This window comes from Balaenoptera acutorostrata, chromosome 5 (assembly GCF_949987535.1).
Source record: "Balaenoptera acutorostrata chromosome 5, mBalAcu1.1, whole genome shotgun sequence".
Classification (NCBI taxonomy): Eukaryota; Metazoa; Chordata; class Mammalia; order Artiodactyla; family Balaenopteridae; genus Balaenoptera; species Balaenoptera acutorostrata.
The window spans coordinates 122004662-122032501 of NC_080068.1; the positions used below are offsets into that span (position 1 = coordinate 122004662).

Genomic DNA, 27840 nt, shown 5'->3' on the forward strand with positions numbered 1-27840 from the left:
ATAAAATTAAAAATGAAATATAACTTTTTGTTATTTTAAAACTGTCAAGTTCTCATTTTACATGACTTAATTTCTGCATCAGTTTTTACCCACAGTTATAAGGGTCACTAGTAATATAATTTAAAAATTTCCCCAAGATTTACACTTATTCTTGCTGCAACTAAAGTAGTATTATATTTCCAAGATGGTAATACATTTACAAACAAATTTATCTAGACAATTTTGTAGCTAAAATTTCTTAAATGTATTCACAATTATCTTGTATTCTGAATTATTATTAATTATTGATTCGGTACCTTCAATTATTATTCATTCGGTTTTTTGACTTTATATTAATTTAGTAGCTGTGAATGCAAAGACTTTGGGAGAATGGCAAAGTAAAAAAAAAAAGAAACAGAAAACTTAAATATTTAAACTTATTACATTAAAACATTTACATAAACAATATTTTCTTGTTTCCCCCTCCCACTTTTTAAAAATGCTTGGAAATGTTTTATATCAACATTTTATTTTTTAAATATGGAAATGCAAGGTATGTCCTAACTTGTTTTCAGAAAATATTATGTCCTTAAATTCTTTCCTTTGTAATTTTAATGACATCCGATTAACTGACATTTACTTTCCAGTGTTTATTGTTAAAGTGTAAGGAGCCATACAGAAACAAATTATGAAACATATATTCTAACCAACATATATAAAAATGTATTTACAGGAAAAAATGAAATGGCATATTATATATATACAAATTATATCTGTATTATATCATCATATATATCTTTAAAGAAGTATACATTTTAAAAGAAATAAGAAAGAGAAATGAGTTGGATTGCTTCAAAATTCAGTACCCAACTGTAAACATGTTTTTTCCGTATTCATTTTCCCCCAGGAGAGTTGATTTCTGGGTTGCCATGGAGTCTTCCTTGAACTCGCCAACTCAATATAATTTTTGTATTTTCCCTAGGGCTCAGGAGGAGTGAAAGCCTATCAGAAAAGCAGGTGAAAGAAGCAAAATCTAAATGCAAAAGCATTGCCCTCCTTCTGACAGATGCCCCCAACCCCAGCTCCAAGGGGGTGTTGATGTTTAAGAAGCGTCGTCAGAGGGCCAGGAAATACACCCTAGTCAGTTACGGGACTGGTGAACTTGATCGAGAGGCAGACGAGGAGGAGGAAGAAGGCGACAAAGAGGATACATGTGAAGTAGCATTTCTGGGTGCGAGCGAATCCGAGGTGGAGGAAGAGTTGTTGTCTGACACTGACGACAACACACAAGTTGTGAACTTTGACTGGGATTCTGGACTAGTGGACATTGAAAAGAAACTGAACAGAGGGGACAAGATGGAGATGTTGCCAGACACCACAGGCAAGGGGGCCCTCATGTTTGCTAAGAGGAGGGAGAGAATGGATCAGATCACAGCCCAAAAAGAGGAGGAGAGGGTGAGTGGAATGCCAAGCAGAGAACCAGATGCTGCCCAGACGGATGGCCTGAGAACCATGACATCTTACCAAAGGAAGGAAGAAGAATCGGTGAGAGTGCAGAGCTCTGTGAGCAAAAGCTACATCGAGGTGAGCCATGGCCTTGGCCATGTGCCCCAACAGAATGGCTTCACTGGGGTGTCCGAGACAGCAGAGGCTCAGAGGATGATCCCTATGAATAGAACGGCCAAACCCTTCCCGGGGTCCGTGAACCAGCCAGCAACCCCCTTCTCTCCAACGCGAAACATGACCAGCCCCATCGCTGACTTTCCTGCGCCTCCACCTTATTCTGCAGTCACACCCCCACCTGAAACCTTCTCCAGAGCAGTGTCAAGTCCGACAGCTGGCCCACCACAGCCCCCTCCGTGGCCCCAGCCTGGCCCATGGTCCCAGCCAGCCTTTTACGATTCATCTGAACGAATAGCTTCCCGGGATGAAAGGATCGCGGTGCCAGCAAAAAGAACAGGAATATTGCAGGAGGCCAAAAGGAGAAGCACGACAAAACCCATGTTCACTTTTAAAGAGCCCAAAGTAAGCCCAAATCCTGAACTCTTGTCACTTCTTCAAAATTCGGAAGGCAAAAAGGGCACTGGAGCAGGAGGAGATTCCGGACCAGAAGAAGACTACCTCAGTTTAGGAGCAGAGGCTTGTAATTTCATGCAAAGCCCCACTGCAAAACAAAAGACCCCACCTCCTGTCGCTCCAAAGCCTTCTGTCAAGTCCTCATCCTCCCAACCAGTAACTCCAGTTTCTCCAGTCTGGTCGCCAGGAGTGGCTCCAACCCAACCTCCTGCCTTCCCCACATCCAACCCATCACATGGCACCGTTGTTTCCTCCATCAAAATAGCGCAGCCTTCTTACCCTCCTGCCCGGCCTGCTAGTGCTCTGAACCTGGCTGGTCCCTTCAAAGGACCACAAGCATCAGTAGCCAGTCTGAACTACACTCCCAAACCAGCGGCTCCCACACCAACGGTAAATGCTGCTCATACTGGTGCAATGGGACCATCCAATGAGCTTCCAGGAATGAGTGGGAAAGGAGCCCAGCTCTTTGCTAAAAGGCAGTCGAGGATGAAAAAGTACGTGGTAGATTCAGACACCGTGCAGGCCCATGCTGCCCGTGCTCAGTCTCCCACTCCATCTCTCCCGGCCGGCTGGAAGTACTCCTCCAATGTCCGAGCACCCCCTCCTGTGGCCTACAATCCTATCCACTCCCCCTCCTACCCACTGGCTGCCGTCAAGTCCCAGCCATCAGCCCCACAGGCCTCCAAAACAAGCAAGAAAAAGGGCAAGAAACCCCTTAATGCTTTGGATGTCATGAAGCACCAACCTTATCAGCTAAATGCATCCTTGTTTACTTTCCAACCTCCAGATGCAAAGGATGGCCTCCCTGCAAAGTCATCAGTCAAGGTCAGTTCACTGCCAGTCATGAAGCAAGCTATTCCTCCTCAGCCAGTGAATGCTGGCTCGCCCGCTAATGTGCAGGCCTCGTCTGTGTACTCAGTGCCAGCCTATAGCTCTCAGCCTTCCTTCTTTGCCGAGGCCACCTCACCAGTAAGCGCCTCCCCAGTGCCCGTGGCCATTCCCACCTCTCCAAAGCAAGAATCAGCCTCGACATCTTACTTTGTGGCACCAAGGCCGAAGTTCTCAGCAAAGAAAAGTGGTGTCACAGTTCAGGTGTGGAAACCATCTGTTGCGGAAGAGTAATCTTGTAGCTGAAGCTGAGTGTCCACTTTGCTTGAAACGAATTGTTTGCAGTGTTACTTGAGTCCCTGAGAATGCCTAGCAAGTCCTCAACTTAATTTCAGATGTCACCTCCCAATCTGGGTCCAAGGAGAATATTTTTAATGAGTCAAAAATCTAACTCAGGTTGACTTAAAACATATTTATCTTCTTTGCACACTTAAAAAGTCTGGGAGCACCCCTAAATAGACATGGGCCATTATATTAAGTAAGCAGATACTTAGGGTTTATGCTTTAGCCACAAAAAAAAACAGTGATCAGTGTTATCAACATTAGGACACAGTCTTTATGTAACATAACAGCTGTGTTCCTACAGTGAAAAGGTTCAAATGTAGTGAAAACATAACATGTACTGACTGACATTTCCTTTTTAAGTAGTGCTTTATCTCTATTACTAGTATTAAAGGATAAGAAATTTATCGAGGACAGGGATCAGCTCTGGTCTGTCAACCTCAGCCACCTGTTTGATGTTGCAGAGAAGGTACCTTGGGGACGGTTGGAATGTACATAGTTTGGTAAGGTAGGTAAGAAAGAGGGGATTAATAATTATAGAGTACTTATTATGTACTAGGCTCCTTGCCAGATGTTTTACATATATTAGCTCATTTCTTTAAAGTAAACTGGATGGGCAAGAAGGATAATTATCCTTAGAGATTGATTCCCATCCTCTCTCCCCAGTTACCTAAGAAATTGAGTACATCTCCAATTGCCCATGAAGGCATAAGTTTGTTTTCCTCGGCTGAGGCAAGTGGTAGAGTACAGTAAAACAGAATAACATATAAAAAGGTGAGCAGGCTGCAGATAAAGGTACATATGACTATTGTTTTCCTTTGGGAAATCACATGATTGGGGCATGAAGGGTTACTGACTCCAGGGGCTGATTGTGAAGCACGAGTAATCCCATGTGTGTGGAGGCCGTAGGGTGAGAACTCACAATTATTAGCATCATTTCTGAGTGACGTCACAGATTTTTTTTTTCTTGTGTTTGTTTTGCTTTCTGACAACTGCTCCTCCCACTGTTGCTTGCAATTCTATTCTTGCACCTTCACTTTATTATTTATATTTGATGGACCAGGAGGATTCAGACAAGGTTACCTTTAAATTTGGATTGGTCATACACCATGCCATCATCCAGCTGGCTCTGAAGTTAATAATGTTACTGACAGTAAACCTGAAGACCTTTCTCATATCTATTTTAAGTCCAAGTCTGACCAACCATGGAAAATATTCAACATGAATTAATGTAGAGAACCACAAAGCATTTTTGACAGCTCCAAGGAAAGCCATCTACTCGATACAAGAGATATGTCTAGAGACCTCTCATAAAAGCTTGCCTGGTGTGAGGGTACATGGTACCATTTTAATCCTCTGAAAATACCTGTATTTCTGTTCTTTTTCTGCTGTCACTGTCAATCTGCTCTATTTTCACTACCCTATTAAAATATTACTTTCTTCTTTAATCTGTTCAATGTATTAAAAAAAAATACTTCCCTGTATGAGCTGTTTTGACCTAAGTCATTTCTCTGATATTTCTCTTATATTGCTTCCCAAACACCTGAATTTCTTTTCTGTGAACATTTCCATTTCTCTGTACATTGTAAAACTGCAAGCCGTAGGTATTTGTATGACATAACACAGAGGAGAATTAAGTCAGCTACAGAACAATGGGGCTTATTCTTCTGCTTTTTCTCTGGAAAATCTTCCATTGCTTTTGGTGGCAATTTATGTAGAGGTTAGAACCACAGGATGTAGCTTGGTCTCTTATTTGCCTTTTTTGGGAAATCAATTAGGAAGATTCATACAGGATACAGGAAAAAGCAGTCTATCCATTATATAAGGCTATTGTTTGTATTACTTGTTCTTTGCAAAGGAAGTCTGTTGAATGCTGTGCATTTTGCATTCTTGTCTAATAGAACAACCAAAAAAGGCATCTTAAGGTGAAGCAGGAAAGGACATCATTTTTGTAACCTTGCATTCTTAACATAGCATTTAAAGAATGGCATGAATTAGAGGAAAGAAAATGGAACACAAAGTAGTCAATTTGAGATCACTGGTTCAAAAGTAGCCTAGAATGGTAATGACCCACAAGTATTTACAGTTGTCCAGTGGTTTGTGGTATGTAGGAATGAGGAGTGTTTGGGGTCCATTTCCTGTTGGACAGGTGGCCATCTTATCAGAGCCACTGTTTGGAGTTGATGACTAAAGACACAACTAACATGACTGAGACCGTCATGGGGTTCCCAAAAAGCTTCTAAGAAGCATGTCAGGCATGCAATCAAAGCATCCACAGCTTCGACTGGGAGCTGGTAGCATAGATCTCATGTGGAACCATACAGTCCCAAATTATGGAAAAGGCATGGGAATCCTCCAAAATTGTATCCACAGCAGAGTCTAACCTCACCCTGAGAGACGGGGGATGGGAGGGAGAAGGACTGAGCCAGCTCCCTGGAGAAGGAGGGATTTCTTTGCCTCTTCTCCCCAGCCGGGGAGCCCCATGGGAACTGGCAAGCAGAATAAGCTGGGTGTACCACCTTTCAGGTTGGAGTTCTGGAAATGATGTCAGTGCAGCAGGTGGGAGACTTAGGACTCATGACCTCAGTTTCCCTCCCACTGGGCACCCTTTGAATTCAGGGTGTTGGCTTTGTTGTGGTGGCAGATATTCAGATTGGTTGCTTGGCTAGTTTGAGGGTATGAGGAGGCAGTTTTTGTTTAGTTTAGGACCTTGCCTTTATCTTTGTCCTTTGTTAGCTTAATTTCTAGGTAGAGCACCCCACCCATGAAGTCAAGTTGTTATCGTCAACACAATAGCAACGATCATTTACTGAGTGTTTGTGTTATGATAGGTGCCTTATATACATTATCCTAAGGAATCCACTGCATGGTTAACAGGCACTGGAATATAAAATAAAATGTAATCACAGTCACTCACTTACTGCAGGACCTTATGCAAATTTCTTTCCACCAGTGTCCCCTTAGTGATGTCTCAAACCTCTCTTCCTGGAATGTTGTGCCACAGTGAATGTGAACAACACTAGATATACTAGGAAGAAAGGTGCTATGTAAATGTAAGTACACATATTCCTCTCAGTCTTATAGGAGGGCAGATTGAATCACAGAACTGGTAAGATTGAGAACCTGAGCACTGCCACTTTGATCTTAGAACAGTTACAGTCTTATTTCTAATATTTCAATAATAAACACATTCTGCTTTGAGAGAGGAAAATCACACTGTTTCTGCATTTTGACTATTCATTGATAGTATAAAGCATACATTTTTAGGAATATGTTTTATAAGACACATTGGGACTGTCATTCTGGAACATGTAAAATTTTGTACTTCAAAATATATCTAGCACGATTGTTAATGATAACATGTACCTCATTTAATCTTCACAAGAAGCAACTCATTTTAACTACAGGAAAACTGATCTGAGTTACAGTAGTTCTTGAGAGTAAGCCAGTATTCTTTAACTCTTCTAGATAGTGCTGACCCCTTTCAAGAAGTGGGTTTCATAGGGCAACTGAGTATTATCACACAGTTGAATTCTAGCCTGGCCACAGCAGTCGCATCTGAGATGTCAAGAACAAATGATCTGCATTTAAAGGGAGTGGACTAAGTTATGTGGGACCATTGTTTTGTTTACAGTTACTAGCTTAAAAAACTTTGAAGGCTCTTTGCTGCTGACAGGCATATCAAACACTCTGAATGCAGCACTTTCACAGACGTTTCTTGAGACCACAAGAAGACACATGGCTGTTAGTGTCTGAGTTTGGATTTAATCTTTCAAACAAAAGTCCCTTGCTGTGTAACATTTCATCCAGTTACAAATTCGAGAACCTGCAAGCACCCAAATTCAAAGAGTGAACTCCTGAAATCCATTGCTATTTTATGAGTCATCACTGGCCTGGCAGGAAGGGTATTTGAAGTCATGGTCATCAAAAAGAAGTGATTGTTTTCTGAAAAGCTAAATGCTTAAAATGCTTCCAGAGGGAAGCAGTGGGCTGTGTTCTCATTCCCTCCTAAAATCACAGTTGTTGAGTTTGTTTTAAAAATTGTTAAAAGTTCATGAGAAAAATATGTAAATTCTAAGAGCCAACATTATATTCCCAGAAGCACTGACTCTTGCTGGTCTCATGTCCCCTTATCACTGGACTCTGGGGGACACAAAGACTCGTGTAACACTTCAGTGCCGCTGAGTTTGTCAACAAGTATTCTGGGAAAAAGCAGAAATGAATTCTTCTCTAGACTTCCCACCAGGATTGGCCAAAGGCCATAAAGCAAGCTAGTAAATTCCCACAGGACCCAAACACCAGGCAAAATTGCTAAAAGAGGCCAGTCTGAGTTTAAAAAAAGGAAAAAAATTACAGGCCATCCTGTGGAGCATCAGACCAATAAAAACCAGAAGCCCCCAAATCAGACTATTATTTCCTTGATGTTATCAGGTACAGCCAGTTTCTTAAATTAAAAAAAAAATTTAATGTTTCTATGGTATGTATATTTGTACATGAAATTACCATTTGGCACTTGGAAATCACAGACCTTACTACTCAGAAGCAATTGAGTGAAGAGAAATTTAATTAAAAAATATCAAATCCTCTCAGATTCCTGATTTTATCAGAGCTATGCCAGCTAATAAAGTATCTCTCAAGTACAAAAAAAAAGTTAGGCTTCTACAGGGTCCTATAGTTTAAATAATTGTTTGTTATTGATACAAAGAATTTCTTAAATTTTCATTTTTTGGTTCTAAATGTAAAGTTCCTCACGTGTACCTCTGTTTATACCTCATTCTTGACACGTTTATCTAAATTATGTGTGTGTATGACTGGTAAGATATACATTCAGGGTCCTAATAAAAATAATCACAAGGACCTACTTTCCAGCCTACCCCTCTTCCTCTACCTGATAATAATAATAATATTTAAAATAATAACATTCCAATATACCATGGAGGAATCCTGCTTTCACAGCCCCTACTTCTTGAGCTCCTTGATAATTATTAATGGTTGTTCATGGAAAACAAACAAACAAACATAGACTTGCAATTAGCTCTAAGTTGAAAAGAAATGCACATTTTAGGTATAAACTGAGAAAAATTTTCTTCTTGCAAGTAAATATCAAAAAGCAAAAGTTGTTTTTTTTGTTCTTCAAGAGACATTTTAGAAGTCAGGGAGACTCTTTGGTATCTTTATTTAGTGGAATGATCTGTTTTCAAGACCACCCAAAGGCCCTGAGTCAAGATTACGGTCCCAGTTAGGATAACATGGGTGGGGATGGAAGCTGTGGCAGCCATTTAAACAAGCTCATGAGGTCTAAGGAAAAGACAGAAGGTAGGGTGGGGGGGTTGATGTATTAAGTTTCTACTGAAAGCCAGGAACCATGTTAATACTTTACATAAATTATAACAATAACTAACATTAACTGAGCACAAACTCTGCGTCCTGAATTGTGCCAAGCATCTTCATAGATTTTCTCTTTTTTTTTTAAAATGGATATATAATTGACATATAACATCATATTAGTTTCAGGTGTACAATAATGATTTGATACTAGTATATATTGCAAATTGATCATCACAATAGGTCTAATTAACATCCATCATCACACATAGTTACAAATTTCTTTTTCTTGTGATAAGAACTTTTAAGATCTACTCTCTTAGCAACTTTCAAATATACATTACAGTATTGTTAACTATAGTCACCATGCTGTACATTACATCCCCAGAACTTATTTATCTGATAACCTCAAGTTTGTACCTTTAACCACCTTCACCCATTTTGCCCACCCACACCTCCACCCCTCTGGCAACCACCATAGAGTATCTTTTTTAATCAGTAGTCCTTATGAGATAGGTACCATCATAATCCTCAGTGTATAGATTATAGATGGGATTCTGAGGCACAAAGAGGCTGAATATCTTGCCCAAGATCACATAGCGTTAAGTAGTGGACCCTGGATTCGGTCTGGACCTACACTCTTAACCAATTACACTGTGATCTCATTTACTCCTCAGAATTACCCTGAACGTGAAGGTATTATTATTATTTCCATTTCGTAGACGAGGTATCTGAAGCCCAGAGAGGCTAACCAACTTGTCCGGCAATCACTAAGCTTATAAAGTAGTGGGCTATGGTTGGACCTACATACTTATCATACATACTTATGACATCAAAGCCCAGGCTCTCCCTTCAGTACCACAAGATTTCCACAGTCTCATTAGACCCCAGAATCCCACTCCCTGAGACCTGTTAATTATGTGTTCAGCAAACCATCCACCAAGAGCCTACTCTACATATGCTTAATGGATAGCTTTGACCACTTGAGAGACATTAGAAAGGACCCTACTATCATAAGATTGCTCATAAAATCAGATGCTATGATAATATGCTGGAAGCGAAAACCAGTCTCTGAAAAAGAAGCATCTGTTTTATAAGTAGAAATGATGGATTTGACAGTGATTTTGTATGAGTTCCCAAAATTCTTTCACTTATATCAGGGTGAAAAGGTGATATTCATGGGCTGGGGGTGGTGAGGAATGTCATTAAAAAAAAATAAAGCAAAATCAAAGGCCCTACATAAAAGGAAGTGCTCCCCTTGGCTTCATGCCTTTCCCACCAGAAGTAATTCAGGGAACTTTCTTATCATAGTGAATCAGCACCCAGCTTGGTTTGCTACTAAACCAATAATAACTTGAGATATTTCAACAGGAATAAGTCTACACAGAATAATGCTGAGAGAGTCACAGTTTTCAGTGTTTCAAAATATATCTAAAAAAGTAGTCGTCACTGGAATCTTAGAGTTCCATGAAGTGTCTCCTAGCTGAGCTAGCATTCATCCTGGATATGGATGAGGCAGCAAACCCTTCCTGCTGCAATGTCCTCAATGGAAGGTTTCTCAACAAGTATTTCTGTTGAAAAGTTCCCAGAGAGGACATTTTTATACCTTATGTTTTTTCCAGTAGTTTTTTGTTTTGTTCTGTTTGCTTTAAACTATGTCTCATTGTCATCTTGGAAACATCTCCTAAAGAACTCCTGTAATGGATTCTAAATGTGGGTATGAACATTCTCGTCACTAACTTCAAGGAGAGAAGATGTGAACTTCTGAGTTAATTGTAAAAAAACCCTCATTATATTTGCAGAGCTTTACTGCCTTAATTTAAAATCATAGATCCACTAATACAGTGATAATTGTGAGGACTTACTATATGCTAGGTGCCATTCTAAAGACTTAACAAATTTTAACTTTTTTAGTCATTACAGAATGACTAGTGTATGAAGAAGGTACTATTATCATTCTACTTTACAGATGAGAAAATACAGTAAAGAAAAGTTAAGAAACTTGTCTAAAGTGATGGGGCTAAGACTCAAGACTCAACAGTCAGACTCCAGAGCCATTCTCTAATCACAAGGCTACATTACCTCACTTGATCACAAGAAGACAAAGGTCACATATGAAAGGAATTGCCCATCAGAGGTGATAAGCTATACCTGTCTCAGGAATAACTCAAAAGTTACTTTATACCTTCCAAATCAAAGAAAGAAATGTTGAAAAAACTTCTTAGAGTTTGGTAGCCCCAAATGATAGACACTTGTGAACAGGTACAAGGGGAGGGAGAAAGGTGTCGTTTTTATTTCTACCAGCCTATTTGCTTATAACTCAAATGGTAGGAGGAAGTCTAACATTTTGCTAGTTCCATTGAGTGAACACCCATGATGTGTTAGACTAAATTCCTCAAACACCCACTTCAAGCCATCATATATTACTACAGCTGTGCTAATTTACACCAGGTAAATTAAGGAAAAAAAGAATAGTGATGAGAAATTCCTCAAATTTTAGTAACAATAATGCAGAAAAATGTTCCTGCAAATATTTAAATTAAAAAATAAATTAATTAAAGCAATGATTTGATTTAGGGGAAGCATAAGGTAACCATTTTTTAAATGAAATTCACCTATGATTACGTGAGATAATGCACATAAACACCAAGTATACAGAGACAACATTTTGTAGTGGGTAAGCGTGTGGGCTTGGGTCAAAATGCCTGCAGCTGAATCCCAGGCTGCCTCTTGCTTGTTGGGAGACATTAGGCAAACGATTCACCCTCTCTGTGTCTCAGTACCCTCTGCTATGTAATGGAGAAGATAATAGGTGTACCTCACGATTTGTGAAGATTAAACAAACCAATATGTGCGATGGGTATAAAACAGTGCCTGGCGCATAGAAAGCATTCAACATATGTTAGCTCTTAATATTCTTATAAAGGGCACTCAATAAACAATAGCTACTATTTCATAAACTACCAAGGAGAGAAACACACACAGTGATTAAAAAAGTTCTTTTGTTTTCTCTGTTAATATGAATCCCAGTTTAAGGGATCTAAGAGAACTAAAATAGAAAAAGCAGCAGCAGTATCTGTATAAATCTCATATTGACATGAAGAATAATATATCCCCAGGAGTCTTTTACTGAGACATCTTTGTTCCTTCTCTACTGTTTTCTTTTTACTGAAGCTTTATTTGTCTATATTCCTCTGTATTCAGCCTATTGGTCAATTTTTTTCTCTTTTGTCTTCATCTATTGTACTAGCATTGTTGTAGTGGTATACAAAGACGAGACCAGGATTCAAAAAGACTGGTACAATATTTTTTAAAAAAGAAACTTAATATCAGCTTTGAGACTCACTATAAAGGGACTGTGTTAAATTCAAAGTACCAATATTAAAGAAAATAAGTGTGGTGTATTTAGCAATATAGAGAGAATTCTTATGGGGAAATGCTTGTAAATGAAATATATTCTCAAAATAGAATAGCTGGTGTCCTGAGCAAGGTTCTAGTAGGATAGTTGAAGCTTAACTAGGCCTATCACACAGAAAGTGGAACAGTTGGCAACCCAATCCCCGAAGCTACCCCAATTCAGGCCTGCATCAGTTGGGGATCTGAGAGAACCTGGCTGGCCTCTGACGATGCAGCAGGCAGTTGTTCTTATCCCTCCTCCTCAACACTGTCCCAGGATGAAGGGTCAGCAACCTGGTCTTTTTAGAGCAATTGATCCCCTTGCCTGAGAAGCGTGATCAGTTTCCAGAACCAGAAAGAGTGAAACTTCGGTCTGAACAGAGCAAACTCCCAGCTCACAGGGCAAGTGATGAAAAACAATTCTCAGAAGCTGAGTGACTGATGTAGGGAGGAACTTAAAATTCCAGCTGCCTTTCAAACACAGGGAATTTTTGTGGGTTTTCTGGTACTTCTAGAATTCTTCTGAGTCAGAAGCAGAAGTTAGGACGATCTTGAAGAGAGAAAAATCACAACAAGATGAGATTCTGAAAACTTCATCTGAATCTAAAATTGCTTTAGTTTCAAATACAGTTAAATTGACTTAGTTAAGTTTTCCTTTTGTGGCGTTTAATTACACTTTTTCTTAAAAAGTAAAAAACAACTAGGTTTCTTTCTTACATGGCATTAGTTCTTTTTTCTGCTACCATATCTCAGATTGATAAAGAAGTATTCACAAAACCATCCTCTAGAGCTAAAAATCACTAAGGAATTGGCTGGACTGATATAAATAAAATGACAATTTAAAGTATCATACCAACCCTTCCACAGTTGGAAGTTTCTTTCTTGTTTTAATCACACTCAGAGTTTATTGATGGTCTGGCCCACTGGACTGCTTGTTAATGCTTATCAGATGGTACCACTTATAATCCTTCATATAAACTCAATATGGGCTAAACAGATTTTGAATTCTACATTATGAAGTGTCCAGCAAAATGTCACAATTCATTTCAGGTGGTATTACTGAAATTAAGAGCAAAGCAAAATATATCTCTTAGAACTTTTAATTTTAGTTTTTCACTTCAGTTCACCAACTATTTCCTTTATATACAACGTTTTAGTGTGAGCAAACTATTGCCTTCACAGTATTCTTTTTTTTTTTTTGGCTTCACAGTATTCTAATATGCAGTTTTCCAACTTTTGTTCCCAGGGAAAAATTAAGATTCCCCTCGCCCCAGGGAAATTATGATTTAGTAACCCCTGGATGGGGCCCAGGAATTTGTTTTTGTAACATATACCCCAGGTGATTCTGATGCTAATGGGTTGTGAACCGCACTTTGAAAACCAGTTATCTAACACACAAAACACTGAAGTCAACTTTATTCTTTAAAACCCATCAATAGTTTTCTAGTTCATTCAGTCTGGGACAGTCAGACTTGTAAACAGCACCTGCTTTCAAATGCTCTTGATGCCTTGTCTGCAGGGAACAGGCCCTGAAGTGCTGATCTTTTTTTTTTTTTTTTTTTTTGAAGTGCTGATCTTGACAGCTTTATTCTAAAAGCCCAGGAGGTGGCAGCAAACTCTCTTCCCGCTCAGAGAGTGCTTCACAGGCAACCATTCTAAAGCGTGTTGCAAATAATTTGCTTTGAACAGTCTTTTAAATTTGTTTTTTAAATAGAAGAATAAAGAGGGCCTTGAGATGTGATTTTATCTGACCCCCTGCTTCTAATCAAGTCGGAGAATAAATATTTCTAGGAATAGAATGATACAATTTTATCATCTAGAGAAGTGACTGTACAAAGTTCCCTGGCTGATTTTTCTTATCTCTGGGCAAAGGGATTGTATGACTTCCCTTGGCCGTAGGGCAGCAGAGTCTCTTATCTCCAATCAAAAATGTTCTTACTAATAACAAACTGAAATCTCTCTGGCAGTAATCAAAACATTCTTATTTTGGGATCTAGACTAAAGGAGAATTTTGAAGCACTCTGAATGCTAATTAGCTTTTTAAAATGGAAACAAGTATGATTGTAAAATCTTCAAAACTAAAAAGAAGTTCGTGCACTTTATGGATCACAGGGAAAGATCCCAATATTTTTGTTTAACCTTAACATTAAGACAATCAGATTGTGTGCTGGACTGACAAAATGCAAAGTCAGTCAAGAGGCTGCTTAAACATTAGAAGAGTGAACAGAACAAAGGGACAGGTAGGCCCACTGAGTAGCAGCTTTGATCCCAACAGGAGTATTGTTTTCAGGCCTTTGACGCACTAAAGTTTATTTCTAAAACAAAAAGGATGGTGATGTGTCTGGAAGTTCTGTAATATGAGATATATGTTTGTACATTTACCAGTGGGAGGAGAAAAGACTAAAAGGAGGTAGGAGAGCTGGATATTTGAGGAACTTTGGTATGGATGAGAGAGTAAAGGTCTCCATTGTGAAAAAGAAAAACAGGACTAGTGAATGGAAGTTACAAGACAGCAAATTTCAGTTTAACTTAAGAAAACTTCAAAAACTTGTGGGGAAGGAATGGAGAAGGAACTAACATATGTATTAGACATATAAAATGTGTTAAGGGTCTTAATCCATGTATTTAATTTTCACAACGACCTTATTTGGTGGAAATTATCCTCATTTTTTTTTTTTTTAATTGATAAGGAAACTGAAGCTCACGGAGCTTAAGAAAATTGCCCAAAGTCAACCAGCCAGTAAGGTGGCAGACTCACCAGCTGAATCCAAGTTTATCTGTTTTCATAGCCTGTGCTTTTTCCATTGCAATGCCTATCAGGGGTGTTATAAAAGGAACTCCTGTACCTCATGGAAGCTTGATTGCAGGATCTCTAAAATGTCTTCCATCTCTAAGATTTTATAATTCTCTATATAAATAGCTCCTTAAAAACATTTGGGTTTTAAGTGTTGTGAGTATTTTGACGCAGTTCAATGCTTTTTAAAAACCAAGGTCAGTTTAAAACCCGACAAGACAAAATTTGTTTGTTCCTTACCACTTTAATTCCAGAGTATTTGAAGAAAAAATCTTAAAGACATCATTTTTCTAATGAGACAAAAAGCAGAGCTTAGGAGGTTAGAGAATAATTTTTCTTTCCTTGAAGCCCTGACTAGAAGATTTGCTTTGGTTCCAGTGTCTGTAAAGTGTGACTATAATTCCTCCTGTCTATTCTTGACACACGCACAGATACTTCCTGAGAATGGAGAGCATTCTGAAACTCAGAGACACCTCTAGTCCTAGGGCAGCCATTAGGCACGCTGGAGTAAAGTAAGAAAAGGGCTTGCAATTCTGTAAAGCAGAACTTCTGCTATTCTTTGTTTATCATTTCACCTGAATCACTAGATCTCCATCCTTTGCTCTTAAAATGCACATGTTCCATTTTATGAAATTACGTCAAACGTATTATGCATTCATACAAAAAGCAATTTTTTACAAAGAACCATTTAGTATCTACCTTCTTTGCTTTCACTATTCAACCTCTGTTTTGTTGTCTTTTTTTTTTTTTTTTCCCAAACGTCTGTAATATTCTACCTACCACTGTCAACCACGGGCAAAGTGAAAATCCTGTTTTGTGAATGGTGCATAGATGTTTAATTATCAGTGTATCATGGGGATGCATTGCATTGTCAGACTTCATTTTGTCTCATCTAGACTTCATTTTTTTGCAAAAAATGTACTGGTCTAGACAACTAGTTGTAACATCAAAGTTGGATTTCATCTGGGACTATCCGACCCACAGTGAGAAATTGTAAGAGCTGCTCCCCCTACCCACACCTCCTTCAGGCTCTTTAAATGAAGGAATTGGGAGATAAGTTTCCTCCCAGCTAAAACACACAAAAGCTCTAGCCTAGGTCACTAGCATGTGTGATTCCAGGTGGTCAATCATCGCTGATCTATTAATTATATTTTAAAAGGGACTTATCCTCATTAGATTTACCAATATTGAAAGAAGCAAGATTAAGGACAAGAATGGAATGGGGAAACAACCATCGACTGGAAAATCTGAATACCACTATCAGAAAGTGTCTAATAATATTTACAAAACAGATTTGAGAGGAACTTTTTGACTGGTATAAGTAAGGAATCTTTTTACAAATAGATAAGCTCTGGACATTTTTTTTCCATCCCTTCCCCAGCATTTTTCTTTTCTTTAATGGATAGTTGCTTAAGAACTTCAAACATACATCTTACTGAAGGATCTTTTCTCTTCTCTCAATCTCGAATGTGTATTTATGATGGCCTAGACATGTTAGTACCTCCAGAAGAATTTACCTTTTATATTAGGCTAAGACTACACAACCAAAGTGGCTTAGAGGGTTGATGAAGTGTTAGCTAGTTCATAAGGCTTTTGTTAATTCGTCTATGCATTTGTATGAATCAATACTGAAAGTGAAACAATTATTTAGCAATTGGTAGCAATAGCTACCTAACATCATATCAAAATGAAGGTGAACTTGGGAATGAGGAGTGGTCAGGGAAAAAATAAGGAATGAGACCTTTTGAATAAATGAGTGGCCCACATAGAAAAATTTGCTGTAGTATTAATATGCAATGTTATGTCTAGATAATTACATATTGCCATTTTATAAGTGCATTAAGAAAGCTATGCCAATAGGAAAAGCTGTAATAACTAATGTCAAGGGCAAAATTAAATATTTGCTCTCTAAATTTGAAAGTTTGATAAGTAGACAAGCATCCTAATACCTTATGAGACATCCCCTTGAACCATTAATGGAATTACATTTATACCTGGGATTAGTATCTTCAAGTAAAGTAAATGCTTCCTAATTTTGAAGAAATGTACCTGGGACACTTCTGATAAAAGATGTTTCCGTATTTCCCTTTTGCATTTGAAAAGCACACCATCAGAACTATCACTGTACACTCTGCTTTAATCTATTTTCCCCCTTAATGGTCTTTTTTTTTTTTTTTTTTAGTTATTTTTGGCTGTTTTGGGTCTTCGTTGCTGCACATGGGCTTTCTCTAGTTGCGGCGAGCGGGGGCCACTCTGTTGCGGTACGCGGGCTTCTCATTGCAGTGGCTTCTCCTGTTGCGGAGCGCGGGCTCTAGGGCACATGGGCTTCAGTAGTTGTGGTGCGCAGACTCAGTAGTTGTGGCTCGTGGGCTCTAGAGTGCAGGATCAGTAGTTGTGGCGCACGGGCTTAGTTGCTCCATGGAATGTGGGATCTTCCTGGACTAGGGCTTGAACCCTTGTCCCCTGAATTGGCAGGCGGATTCTTAACCACTGCGTCACCAGGGAAGCCCCCCTTAGTGGTCTTTTATCTCTTCATTTGAAAAACCATCACTCATTTGAAACTCCCACTTACTTTATGGCGTTCTTGTGTCTCTAAAAATGAAATTATTGTGTAAATTCCCTCAAACAAGAAAGTTATCATTAAATAAAATGTACAACTTGTTCCAGAGAGATATGGTAAGGCAATTAAGCAAAATTTTTATCTACTCTGCACTTAAGGAAACAAGTTGGTGATTTCCCAGATGAAGAGTTATATTTTTTTATTCCTAATTTTAAACATCACTCTGGAGCCATGTTTTTTTACAAAGGAAACATAAATATGATTTGGTACTAAATCTTAAACTTCCGTACCATTTTTTTTTTTTTTTTTTTAGATTCCTACATATGCGCTAGCATACGGTATTTGTGTTTCTCTCTGGCAGGAATAAAGATGTAGACATAGAGAATGGACTTAAAGACACGAGGTGGGAGAGGGAAGCTGGGGCGAGTTGAGAGTAGCATCAACATACATACACTACCACATGTAAAATAGATAGCTAGTGGGAAGCAGCAGCACAGCACAGGGAGATCAGCTCGGTGCTCTGCAATGACCTAGAGGGGTGCGATAGGGAGGATGGGAGGGAGGCTCAAGAGGGAGGAGATATGGAGACATATGTATGCATATGGCTGATTCACTTTATTGTACAACAGAAACTAACACAGTATAAATAAATAAATATTGAAAAAAAATCTTAAACTTTCCAAGAACAGTAGGTTAAACATTTTCCCCAATGCCCAGGATATGAATCAAAGGATCTATTTAATAAGTTTAAAAACGTAATGGATAGAAGAACAGTTACAAAGATCAAGTTAAGTCGTTTTCTTCATGCTGCATCCTCTGCATCCTTATGAAATAATGTCACGTGTTGTGTAGTTGTTGATGTGTCTGTCACTACCATTAACCAGCTTGGATTTTCCGGGTTTTTTTTAATGTTATAAGGAATTGTAACAGTAGGATTGCCTAAAAAGCTGCCAGTAGGAAATTTGGAGAATGTTATCATGCAGAGGGCCCAAGCAAGGTTGTTCTATAGCACCCACACATATCTTAAGAATTGGTCTTAATATCTTAACTGACAAAATTTTCCTCTGAGAAAGCCATTCTAGTTGGGAAATGAGTTTGCTTAAGGGATATTAGCTCCACTTCAAATAGCAGGCACATAAGCTATAAAAAATATCTCTTATCCCTACTTTCCTTCTAGGGATAAATGCACACTCATGGTAACTTTTCTTTTTGTGAATGAGGGAGGGAGGAGATGGTTGCCTGGATTTGTTTCAGGAAAGAAGGTGTTTAGAATATTATGGACAGTTAAAGCTATATTCACATAGTTAAACCATTTTAAATGGGTTTTATAATTTATCATAAATATAATTCTAATCAGGGATATAGTATAAGTATTAATTTTATACTAATACACATGACTCTCTTTTATGAAGTGCTTTCTATATGCCAGGCACTGATAATTTTTCTCTACAAAAACCTCCCACAAGGTCAAAAATTCATTTATTTCATACAGGATCAGCATCCTTTATTTATTGTGAAATTCTCTATAGAAATTGATGAGAGCTGAACTTTTGCTATCTATTATTCATTCTTTTCAATAGTGGGAAATCTATATAACTTTTACTGTTTAAATCTTCTGAGGAGAGAAAACTTCTTTTCAGAAAATATTTTGAAATGTGTTTAAAAGATTTTATTTTTATGTTCAAACCAAATTAGACTTTTATAAAAATACACTTAAGTAAGGCTTTTCCCCAAGAATTATAAAAAATTAAAATGGCAATTCCAGCTACTTAAATATAATACAGACTATATTAGTAGGAGTATTTTCACAGATTATAATTTTGAGAGTGACATACTTCTTTTCTGAGGATAGAGGAAAATGAGAGGGTAAAAATTGCTGCTGCAGTAATTTTTTTCCACTAACATATATAATGCCTTAAAACACATTATTTAGATAAAATTTTATTATCTATGGCCTTAATTCTTCAATTTCCCTTTACAAAAATGAGCTGTGTGACTTCAGGTAAATCACCTAATTTCTATGCCTCAGTTTCCTTATTTGCAGAAATTGGGGATTATAGGATTGTTGGGGGGATTAAATGAGTTAATAGAAAAAAAGTGCTTAGAACTGTGACTAGTACATAGTAAAAATTCTGTACACTTTAGTTATTGTTATCATTGCTTCTAAGATGAAAGGGACCACAGAAGTGTAAGTGTAGATTCCTGCCTAACATCAGTCTTCGTGACCTTAAATTAATGTGGTTATTTTTATTCTTCTATAACAGAAGGTTAAAAAAGATCAAGAAGTCTATACTTTGGCCCACCCAGAGCTAGCAGAGAGATGAGGTCAGTGGCGATGTTTCTGGCCAGCCCTGCTGCCGGCGTTCTGGTGGGAGGGAGTCAGTGGCTGGCACAGCAATATCTGAGGCGTGTGGTGCTAATGCCACTTCAAAGGCAGCTCCCTCCTATTTTTATCCTAGGGCAGGAGCCTGCCTATGCAGTTGCCTCTTGAACAAAAGGTTCTGCCAGGTCTCTGACACCTTTTAAGGCCTCACAGACTCTTCTCACAATAACAAGAATAATCTGTTGTGCTACGTGGCATTTGATTTATAAACACAATCTCTACTCTACCCATAATCTTGAAACAGTAGCCAGCATTCTTGCCGTTTTACAACCAAGGAAAGTAAGGCTGGGAGAGGTTGGATCATATGGGTAAAAAGAGGCAAAGGCAGGACTCCCCGGTCAGTGTGATGTCCAAATTCACATTCTTTCCAATATAACATGCTGGCTTCTACTGTCAGTTACAACTCTTAGCCTCTCTCACAAAGGGATTGCCTTCAAATCTAAAATAAAATTTTTTTAAAGTTTATTGTTTTAGAACCAAAAATTTAATCTGATACTTAATCTAAGATGAATTAAGATAAATGGTTAATGGCAAAGCCAAGATGAGAAGCTCTAGCTACAAGACATTATCTCTTATTTTGATGTCTAAGTATGTTTATTGCATTCATGGAACTATTTAAGCAATGTATGGTTACTTGGCTACTTTTCTATTCAATAGTACAATTTATTAGTCCTGGTTATCTGCACTACTCTTGGTAAGCAGAATAATATTGCTGATTTCGGTTTAAAAAAATGGGCACTTCCATTTTTTAGATAAGAGACAGCTACAACAGAATTTCCAAAAACTCCACTTCTTCCACCAGGAAGATTTAAGGTTCACTTGAGAAGGCAGGGAATATGTGATAGAGACTGTCTTATTAAGAGACTAGAACAAAAATGATCTTAAAATTCTACTTATCCCCCTGACTACTTAACTGTATCTAAATTATATCAAGGGAGCATTTGTCCTATACTTAAAGATCTCTAGGTAATGGAATTCTATATCCTTATGGAGAACTTCCTTCCAATGTTGACCTGCTTCCATTGTCAGAAAAATTGTAATTGAAAACTCTTTAGAGCTGGAAGTGCCCCTAAGAGATCAGATAGTAGAAACTGCCATTTCCTACACCTGCTTGCTTGCAATCTCATGATAAGTGGTAAATTAGCTTTCAGCTTTCTCTTCTCCAACTCTAACCCATCCCAATTTCCATTATCTTTTTCTTCTTTGGTCTTTACTTTTAAATCTTACAAGTAGATTTTGGGCTGTCTTTAGGATTCATGAATAATTTTCTAAGACTTTTCTCATTTGGGGAATCAAAGCAGTTTAAAACCCTTACACTTCCACTGACCTAAATGCAAATCATTTATTTGAAGCACGTTAAAATCTTTTACCTGTTTAGAAAATTTGATTTTTCATAAACATTGATTAATCCTATCTGTTTTGCCAAACATGTCTTGGTGTGCATACTGGTGTGCATGTATTGGGGGTGGTGGGATGGGTCTATTTGAGTGAATCCCTCATCACATGTAAATGACATGTGAGAAGGGCTACATCTTGGGACAGGACCAAAAAGTTTGGTGAAGATAACTGAATTTCCTGATTATGGCAGCTGATATAGAAATTATTATTTATCTATTTCATGAATACTTACTAAACATCTACTTGGCAGGCACCATTCTAGGTCAAGGGATGTCTTAATGAATAAAACAATAACCCCTACTTTATTTATTTTTTTAAATTTAATTTAATTTATTTTTTTATACAGCAGGTTCTTATTAGTCATCAATTTTATACACATCAGTGTATACAGGTCAATCCCAATCTCCCAATTCATCACACCACCATCCCCCCCACCGCTTTCCCTCCTTGGTGTCCATACGTTTGTTCTCTACATCTGTGTCTCAATTTCTGCCCTGCAAACCAGTTCATCTGTACCATTTTTCTAGGTTCCACATATATGCGTTAATATACGATATTTGTTTTTCTCTTTCTGACTTACTTCACTCTGTATGACAGTCTCTAGATTCATCCACATCTCTACAAATGACCCAATTTCGTTCCTTTTTATGGCTGAGTAATATTCCATTGTATATATGTACCACATCTTCTTTATCCTGTCTGTCGATGGGCATTTAGTTTGCTTCCATGACCTGGCTATTGTAAATAGTGCTGCAATGAACATTGGGGTGCATGTGTCTTTTAGAATTATGGTTTTCTCTGGGTATATGCCCAGTAGTGGGATTGCTGGGTCATATGGTAATTCTATTTTTAGTTTTTTGAGGAACCTCCATACTGTTCTCCATAGTGGCTGTATCAATTTACATTCCCACCAAGAGTGCAAGAGGGTTCCCTTTTCTCCACACCCTCTCCAGCATTTGTTGTTTGTAGATTTTCTGATGATGCCCATTCAAACTGGTGTGAGGTGATACCTCATTGTAGTTTTGATTTGCATTTCTCTGGTAATTAGTGATGTTGAGCAGCTTTTCATGTGCTTCTTGGTCATCTGTATGTCTTCTTTGGAGAAATGTCTACTTAGGTCTTCTGCCCATTTTTGGATTGGAATAACCCCTACTTTAGATGGAGCTAAATTCTAGTAGGGAGAAGCAGATAAACAAAATAATTAAATAAACATTTATTATGTTAGATAGGCATAAGCCTAAGGGGAGAAATAAAGCAGGGAAGGGGGATAGGGAATCTTGGGGGTGGGGGGAAGAGAGAGAGAGATTGAGAATAGCCAAATAGTGATCATAAGATATCTGAGTAAGGCCTGAAGGAAATGAAGTAGGATCACCCTAATATCTGGAGTACTGTGCTCCAGGCAGAGGATCAGCGAGTATAAAGGTCCTGAGGCATGAGGGTACCTGATCTGTTCAAAGGATAGCAAAGAGGCCAGCGTAGCTGGAGCAAAGTGGGAGGGAGAGAACAGCAGGAGGTGAAATCAGAGGTGTAAGGAGGGGTGAAACCAACAGATTTTGTAGGGCCTTGTGGGTCAATGAAAGAACTTTGTTTCTGGTTGTGAAATGAGAAGCGATGACAGAGTTTTAAACAGAGGACTAAGTGACATAATCTGACTTAGGTTTGAACAGTATTCTCAATATGGCTGCCGTATTGAGGCTAGACTAAAGGAGCAAGGGTGAACTGGGGAAACTAATTAGGAGACTATAGCAATAATCCAGGCAAAAGAGTATGGTGGGTTAGCCCAGGATGGTACCAATGGAGATGGTAAGAAATAGTCAGATGCTGGATGTATTTTAAAGCTGACAGTTCAGGTGTGGAGTGTAAGAGATGGGGAGGAGTCAACAATCACTCCAAATATTTTAACCTGAGCAAATGGAAAACTGGCAGATGCCTGGTGCTTTCTTCTATTCACGTGCCCTTTCATGGACCTCTGCTTTGTAGAAGTTCTAATCAGTGATTTATAAGTCAAAAGAAATGCCATTTATTCCTGTTGGCTTTTATTGGAATCTGCTTATGATAAAGTATATGTTTGTGATGAATATTTACTGATCATGTGTGTTTAGAGAGAAAGGAGTCGAAGGAGTTGAAATAACATTTGTCAGCTGGAGATTCTCTACTGTGTATGTGTAAGCAGGATTTCAGCCAAGAGAATTTTTTAGCTTATAAGGTTTATGGTATGAAACAGTTTGAACTTCAAAACGTATATCACATTAAACTTCTTTGGCTTCTAGGGCTATTTGCATTGCTTTAGAATTCACTTCTTTGTCCTAGGTAAACCTCAGATGACCTTTCCTTTTTTTAAATGTCAAGTGTTTCCTGGCAGCTAAACTGGTTACTGGACAGTTTAACAAGGAAGCTCACTAAGCTGCTTCATTAACAAGCTATGTGGATAAGTCAACATCTAATTGACATAAAAGATAGTTCATGTTAAGCGGAGAAAGTCCCCCCACCCCACCCCCGCTCCTCTGAGCTTTTCAGCTGACCTGAATGCAGGGTGCCCGGTGTCTCACCTTCAGAGAGAGGGAGTGCATCTCATGTGATGTATTCCCTACTCACTGGCACCTACTTGTGCTTGTGACAAATGGCAAGATACCAGTATCAATTAATCCAAACTTAAGATTTCAATGACCCTTTCCAAAATTTCTAACATCTCATTCCATTTAGTTTGCTTGGATTCAAATCTTTTTTTGAAAAGATATTTTTTCAAAACAATTGCATTGCAAGTACAGTGTCATATGTATTTGATTAAGAACCCTGATATGAGACTGCCTGAGTTCAACTCCCCCTACTCCAGCACTTTTTAGCTTTCTACCCTTGCGGAAGTTACTTACCCTCTTTAAGTGTCACTGTCCTCATCTGGAAAATAGGGATCTTAAAAGTGCCTACTTCATGGGGTTGTTATGAGGAATATATGAAATATTCCATGCAAAGCAATTAGCACCCACCACTGGGCACACAGTAAGTGATCTACTAGTGTTGGCTATTGCTGAAGGCAGAAGCAGAAAAATGCTTCCTTCGTGTTTATCCTTTTGATGGGAATACATAACACTAGGTGATTCGTGACTTCAGTGTGAATATTTGCAGCCTTTACTGCATGCATTTTATTGGACTAGCTAAAGACTGACATGTACTCTCACGGATTCAACACTTAAATGGCACACTGGTCTAAATACACAGAGACTGTTGTTCGACGTGCAATATTAACTATGCCACCTGCCAGATGACATGGCCCCTCAGTCAGTTTGAATGGTATCTTCATGGGTTTGCTTTTGGTGATTGTGTTTCCGTAAGTACATCTACTTAAGGAGATCAAGACATTATATCTGCATTAGTTTTATCTAACAAACTGGGGGGAAAAGGATGCAGAAAACTTGAGGTAATGAACACCATAGATGTTATTTCCCCTTAGTTGGAAAAGTGAAGAAGAGCATCAGGTGGTGAAGGTGTTCCGAGAGAGCGGAAGCAGCTGGGAATATGTGAAGGAATGGCTGGAGAGGAGTTATCAGTAGATGTATTTTATGTTATCAGGATCAATGTGGTAAAGTTATGGGAGGCAAAGTTTGGTTCAATATAAGGAAGACGCTCCCAACGATCAGAGCTTAAGGACTGCCTGAGATGCCCTGGAAACGAGTGAGGCCTCTTCTCCAGGGCAAGGCCTGGGTGCGGTATAAGGTTTCAACTTTTAAGACTATTTGAAGTTATTAGATAAATTTCTTGAAATTACTTAGTAGAAAAAAACACATTTCATTCTATTTTTAACCTATATTTCATTTTAAAAAGAAAAATAAGAGAAAGAACTATATGCTCTACTGAAAAATGATAATGTTATATAACAGAATATTAAAGTGGAAGTTTCCCCCAAGGCCCTCAAATATAAGAGATGCTGCACACTGAAGTGAGATTCCAGATTAAAACACAGACTTTATAAAGAAAATAGTAGACATGAGTGTCCCTGGTGTGTTCACAGAATAGCAAACCACAATTCTTGAACTCCTTAGGTCCAGGTTATTAAAGGGGGTCAGAGTCTGGTAAGGAGAGAGCATTTTGTGAGGAGGAATTCTGGAATGCTGCAGGTCAAGGTGTGTGTTTGGAGTAGGTGGAGTTGGGGGGCCCTACTCTCTCACCTCCAGCCTTGTGAGAAAAGAGTTTCAAAGTTCCCCTTCTTAGGGAACTTGATCCAAGATGTCAGCATGTGGATGGATGGGAGGTCAGAGTGGGTGGGCTGCAGTCAGTCTGACTCCCTCCCAGGATATCTACAGGGTGAGAGATGGTCTGAAAAATTGTTTTGGCAAAGAACCAGGAAATCTGCTGCTGCACTCCCAAAGGCAAATGATGTGAGCATTCCCCATGGACCAGAGCAGGCCAGGAGTAAGGAAGAACTGGATGGGGTTGTATTGGGGCCTCTCCAAGGGTGCAAACAGACCCTAGTAGCTACAATGGTAGGTAGACAGCTTTCTAGGGGGTGCAGATTGAGTTACAAGTTAACCCCTAGAATTGAGATGAATTGGCATGAACCGAGGACTACAGACGAGATATCTGATAGGAATAAGAATCTTCAAATAGCCCTTGAAAGTTTTCTTCTCTGGGCCTCCCTGGCTCTGAGAGTGAAAAGCCAGAATATGATGTTACCAAATCAAGTAAAAATTTCTTTGTGCTCTTTTTTTCTCTATCCTTTTACTCTAACCCCAGGGGGCGCTGGAAGTCAGGGTTAGCAAGCTAGAAGAGGAAGAGGAAGAAAGCATGAAGAAGCCAACCACAGTGCCTTCCCTGAAGGAAGGTGATCCTCCTGAAATGGGCCCCAGTTGGGGAAGGAGAGGAGATTTAACTCTAAGAGGAGATTGGAGTTTGTTATTCCAGTGGCTGGAATATTCTATGTTGAATTAAAGTGGTTTGGGTAACTTAAGGTAATGATAGGACTAGTCCTAAAAGGAAGCAGAATGTCACGGGACCTGCTAAGTTTTCATCAAGTAGCAGTGAAAAAATTTCTTTCATTAAAAAAACTTAAAGGGTAGTAGGAGACAAAAAGAAATAAGCATTTTGATGACACATCATACATAATAATACACAAAAAATAACCAATTTAACAAACTGGTTACAGTTAAGTGCTCTCATATCAAAACTAAATTCTTTTGATAATAATACAACCCAAGATAGAAACTCCAACCCAGAATCTAACCCATGTGTGGCTAGGATTCTACCATCAGATATCCAAACTCCAAAACAGAAGAAACACTTCTGTTATTTTCAGGTCCCTTTGGTCATTTCTGGCTCAGGATAGATCACATGGCTTCATTTAGCCAGCCAAGCAGAGAACAGCATGAGCCTTGGGACAGAGATTGACAGAAGGAAATAGCACCGAAGAACAAGATGTGAAAATTGCTTTGGGGAAATATGTTAGAATTAGGGGTTTGGGTGCAGGCAGAGACTAGAGGCCTGCAATATTTTTGGCATGAACAGAAACAAAAATGTACCTAAAGAACTATTTATTTATACCACAGTTGCATCTCTAACCTAAGACAATTTGTAATTTTATTCTATTGTTAGCATTTAAAGGAGCGTGAAGTCACATTTGGCAGCCTGAGGAGTATATAGAAGAGCAATTGTCATTTTGTTCATTGAGGTCATTGCACTCTTCCTTTACGACCTGCACTGCTGCTATGTTTGGCATATGTCTATTCTACATGAGACTTTTCTTAAAAGCTTCAATGCTATTTTAAATTTCTCTTCAGAAAACTATGACTTACTCTTCAACATTATACTTCAAAGTTTTACCCTTTCTCCCCACATTCAACTGATTAATGTTTTTTGCCTTAGCTGAAAAACAATCCCTGATGTCTTTGTTTTTAGAGTATCATTCAATAGTGTTTTGAACTTTTACATTTCTGTTAAGATTCCATTCTTCTGAAGATTTCCCAACTAAGTGGGTAGAACAAAGACCAGAAAATAAAGTTATCTCTTTCATCCAGTGTTTTTCATGCCCTATCACTCAGGTGTATGCCTTCACATTGTACTTAATACTTCCAAATATATTGATAATTATTTATTTTTCCAGTTATTAGCCAGTGATGTTAGTTACCTGTATGTATATTCAGGAGCCTCTCCTATATTTCTGTGGAGACCTGAGTCTTTTTGTTGCCATCCTTTAAGTCTCTATTGTTTTAAAGACCAGACTAAAGCAGGTGCTATATCTGATGGAAAACAGATATCATCGGAATGTGAAAAGCGTCCCAGGGACTCTATAGACCAATGTTGTTCTCTTTCTTCCAGAGATAAGGACAAAAGGGAGACATAGACACATACTGTGGGAGAGAAGAGCTAATTCCTCTTTATCATGCTGAATGTTAATACTTCTCACAGTGTACAAAACTGGCTATTGGTCCTGTCAAGATAGGTAAAGAGTCTCTTCTCTAAATTGATCTCTGATTGACTAACTCACAATTGTAGAGCTAAAAACTGTACTGGATTGTATGCTTCCGGAGGAGAGGGACTTTATCTGAAGCATCTTTGTATCTTTAGCTCATGGGAAAGTGCCTAGAAACATTAGGTATTCAACAAAATTTTTGTTAAATGAATAAATGAATGAAAACAATGCACTAACAATGTGGAATAGAAACCAAGTCCTTAAATAGTGACTTACTGGATTTAGATTAAGAGAAGGAGATTAATGAAAACAAGTTTTTGCTAAAAGTCAACCATTATTACTACAGTTTTTTTTTTTTT

The 27840-nt window shown here is 38.5% G+C and overlaps 1 protein-coding gene across 2 annotated transcripts in view; it reads left to right on the forward strand.

Moving 5' to 3' along the window:
• The window catches only part of SYNPO2 (synaptopodin 2), a 172227-nt gene that overhangs the window by 139480 nt on the left and 4907 nt on the right, over positions 1 to 27840 (forward strand). Inside the window, exon 4 of one of the 2 annotated variants that reach the window (XM_028164036.2) lies at positions 962 to 3147. In XM_028164036.2, coding sequence (XP_028019837.2) covers positions 962 to 3147 — 2186 coding nt within the window. Of the gene's footprint in view, positions 1 to 961; positions 4710 to 27840 lie in introns of those variants that run through there. The other variant, XM_007172420.3, reaches the window with a different exon arrangement.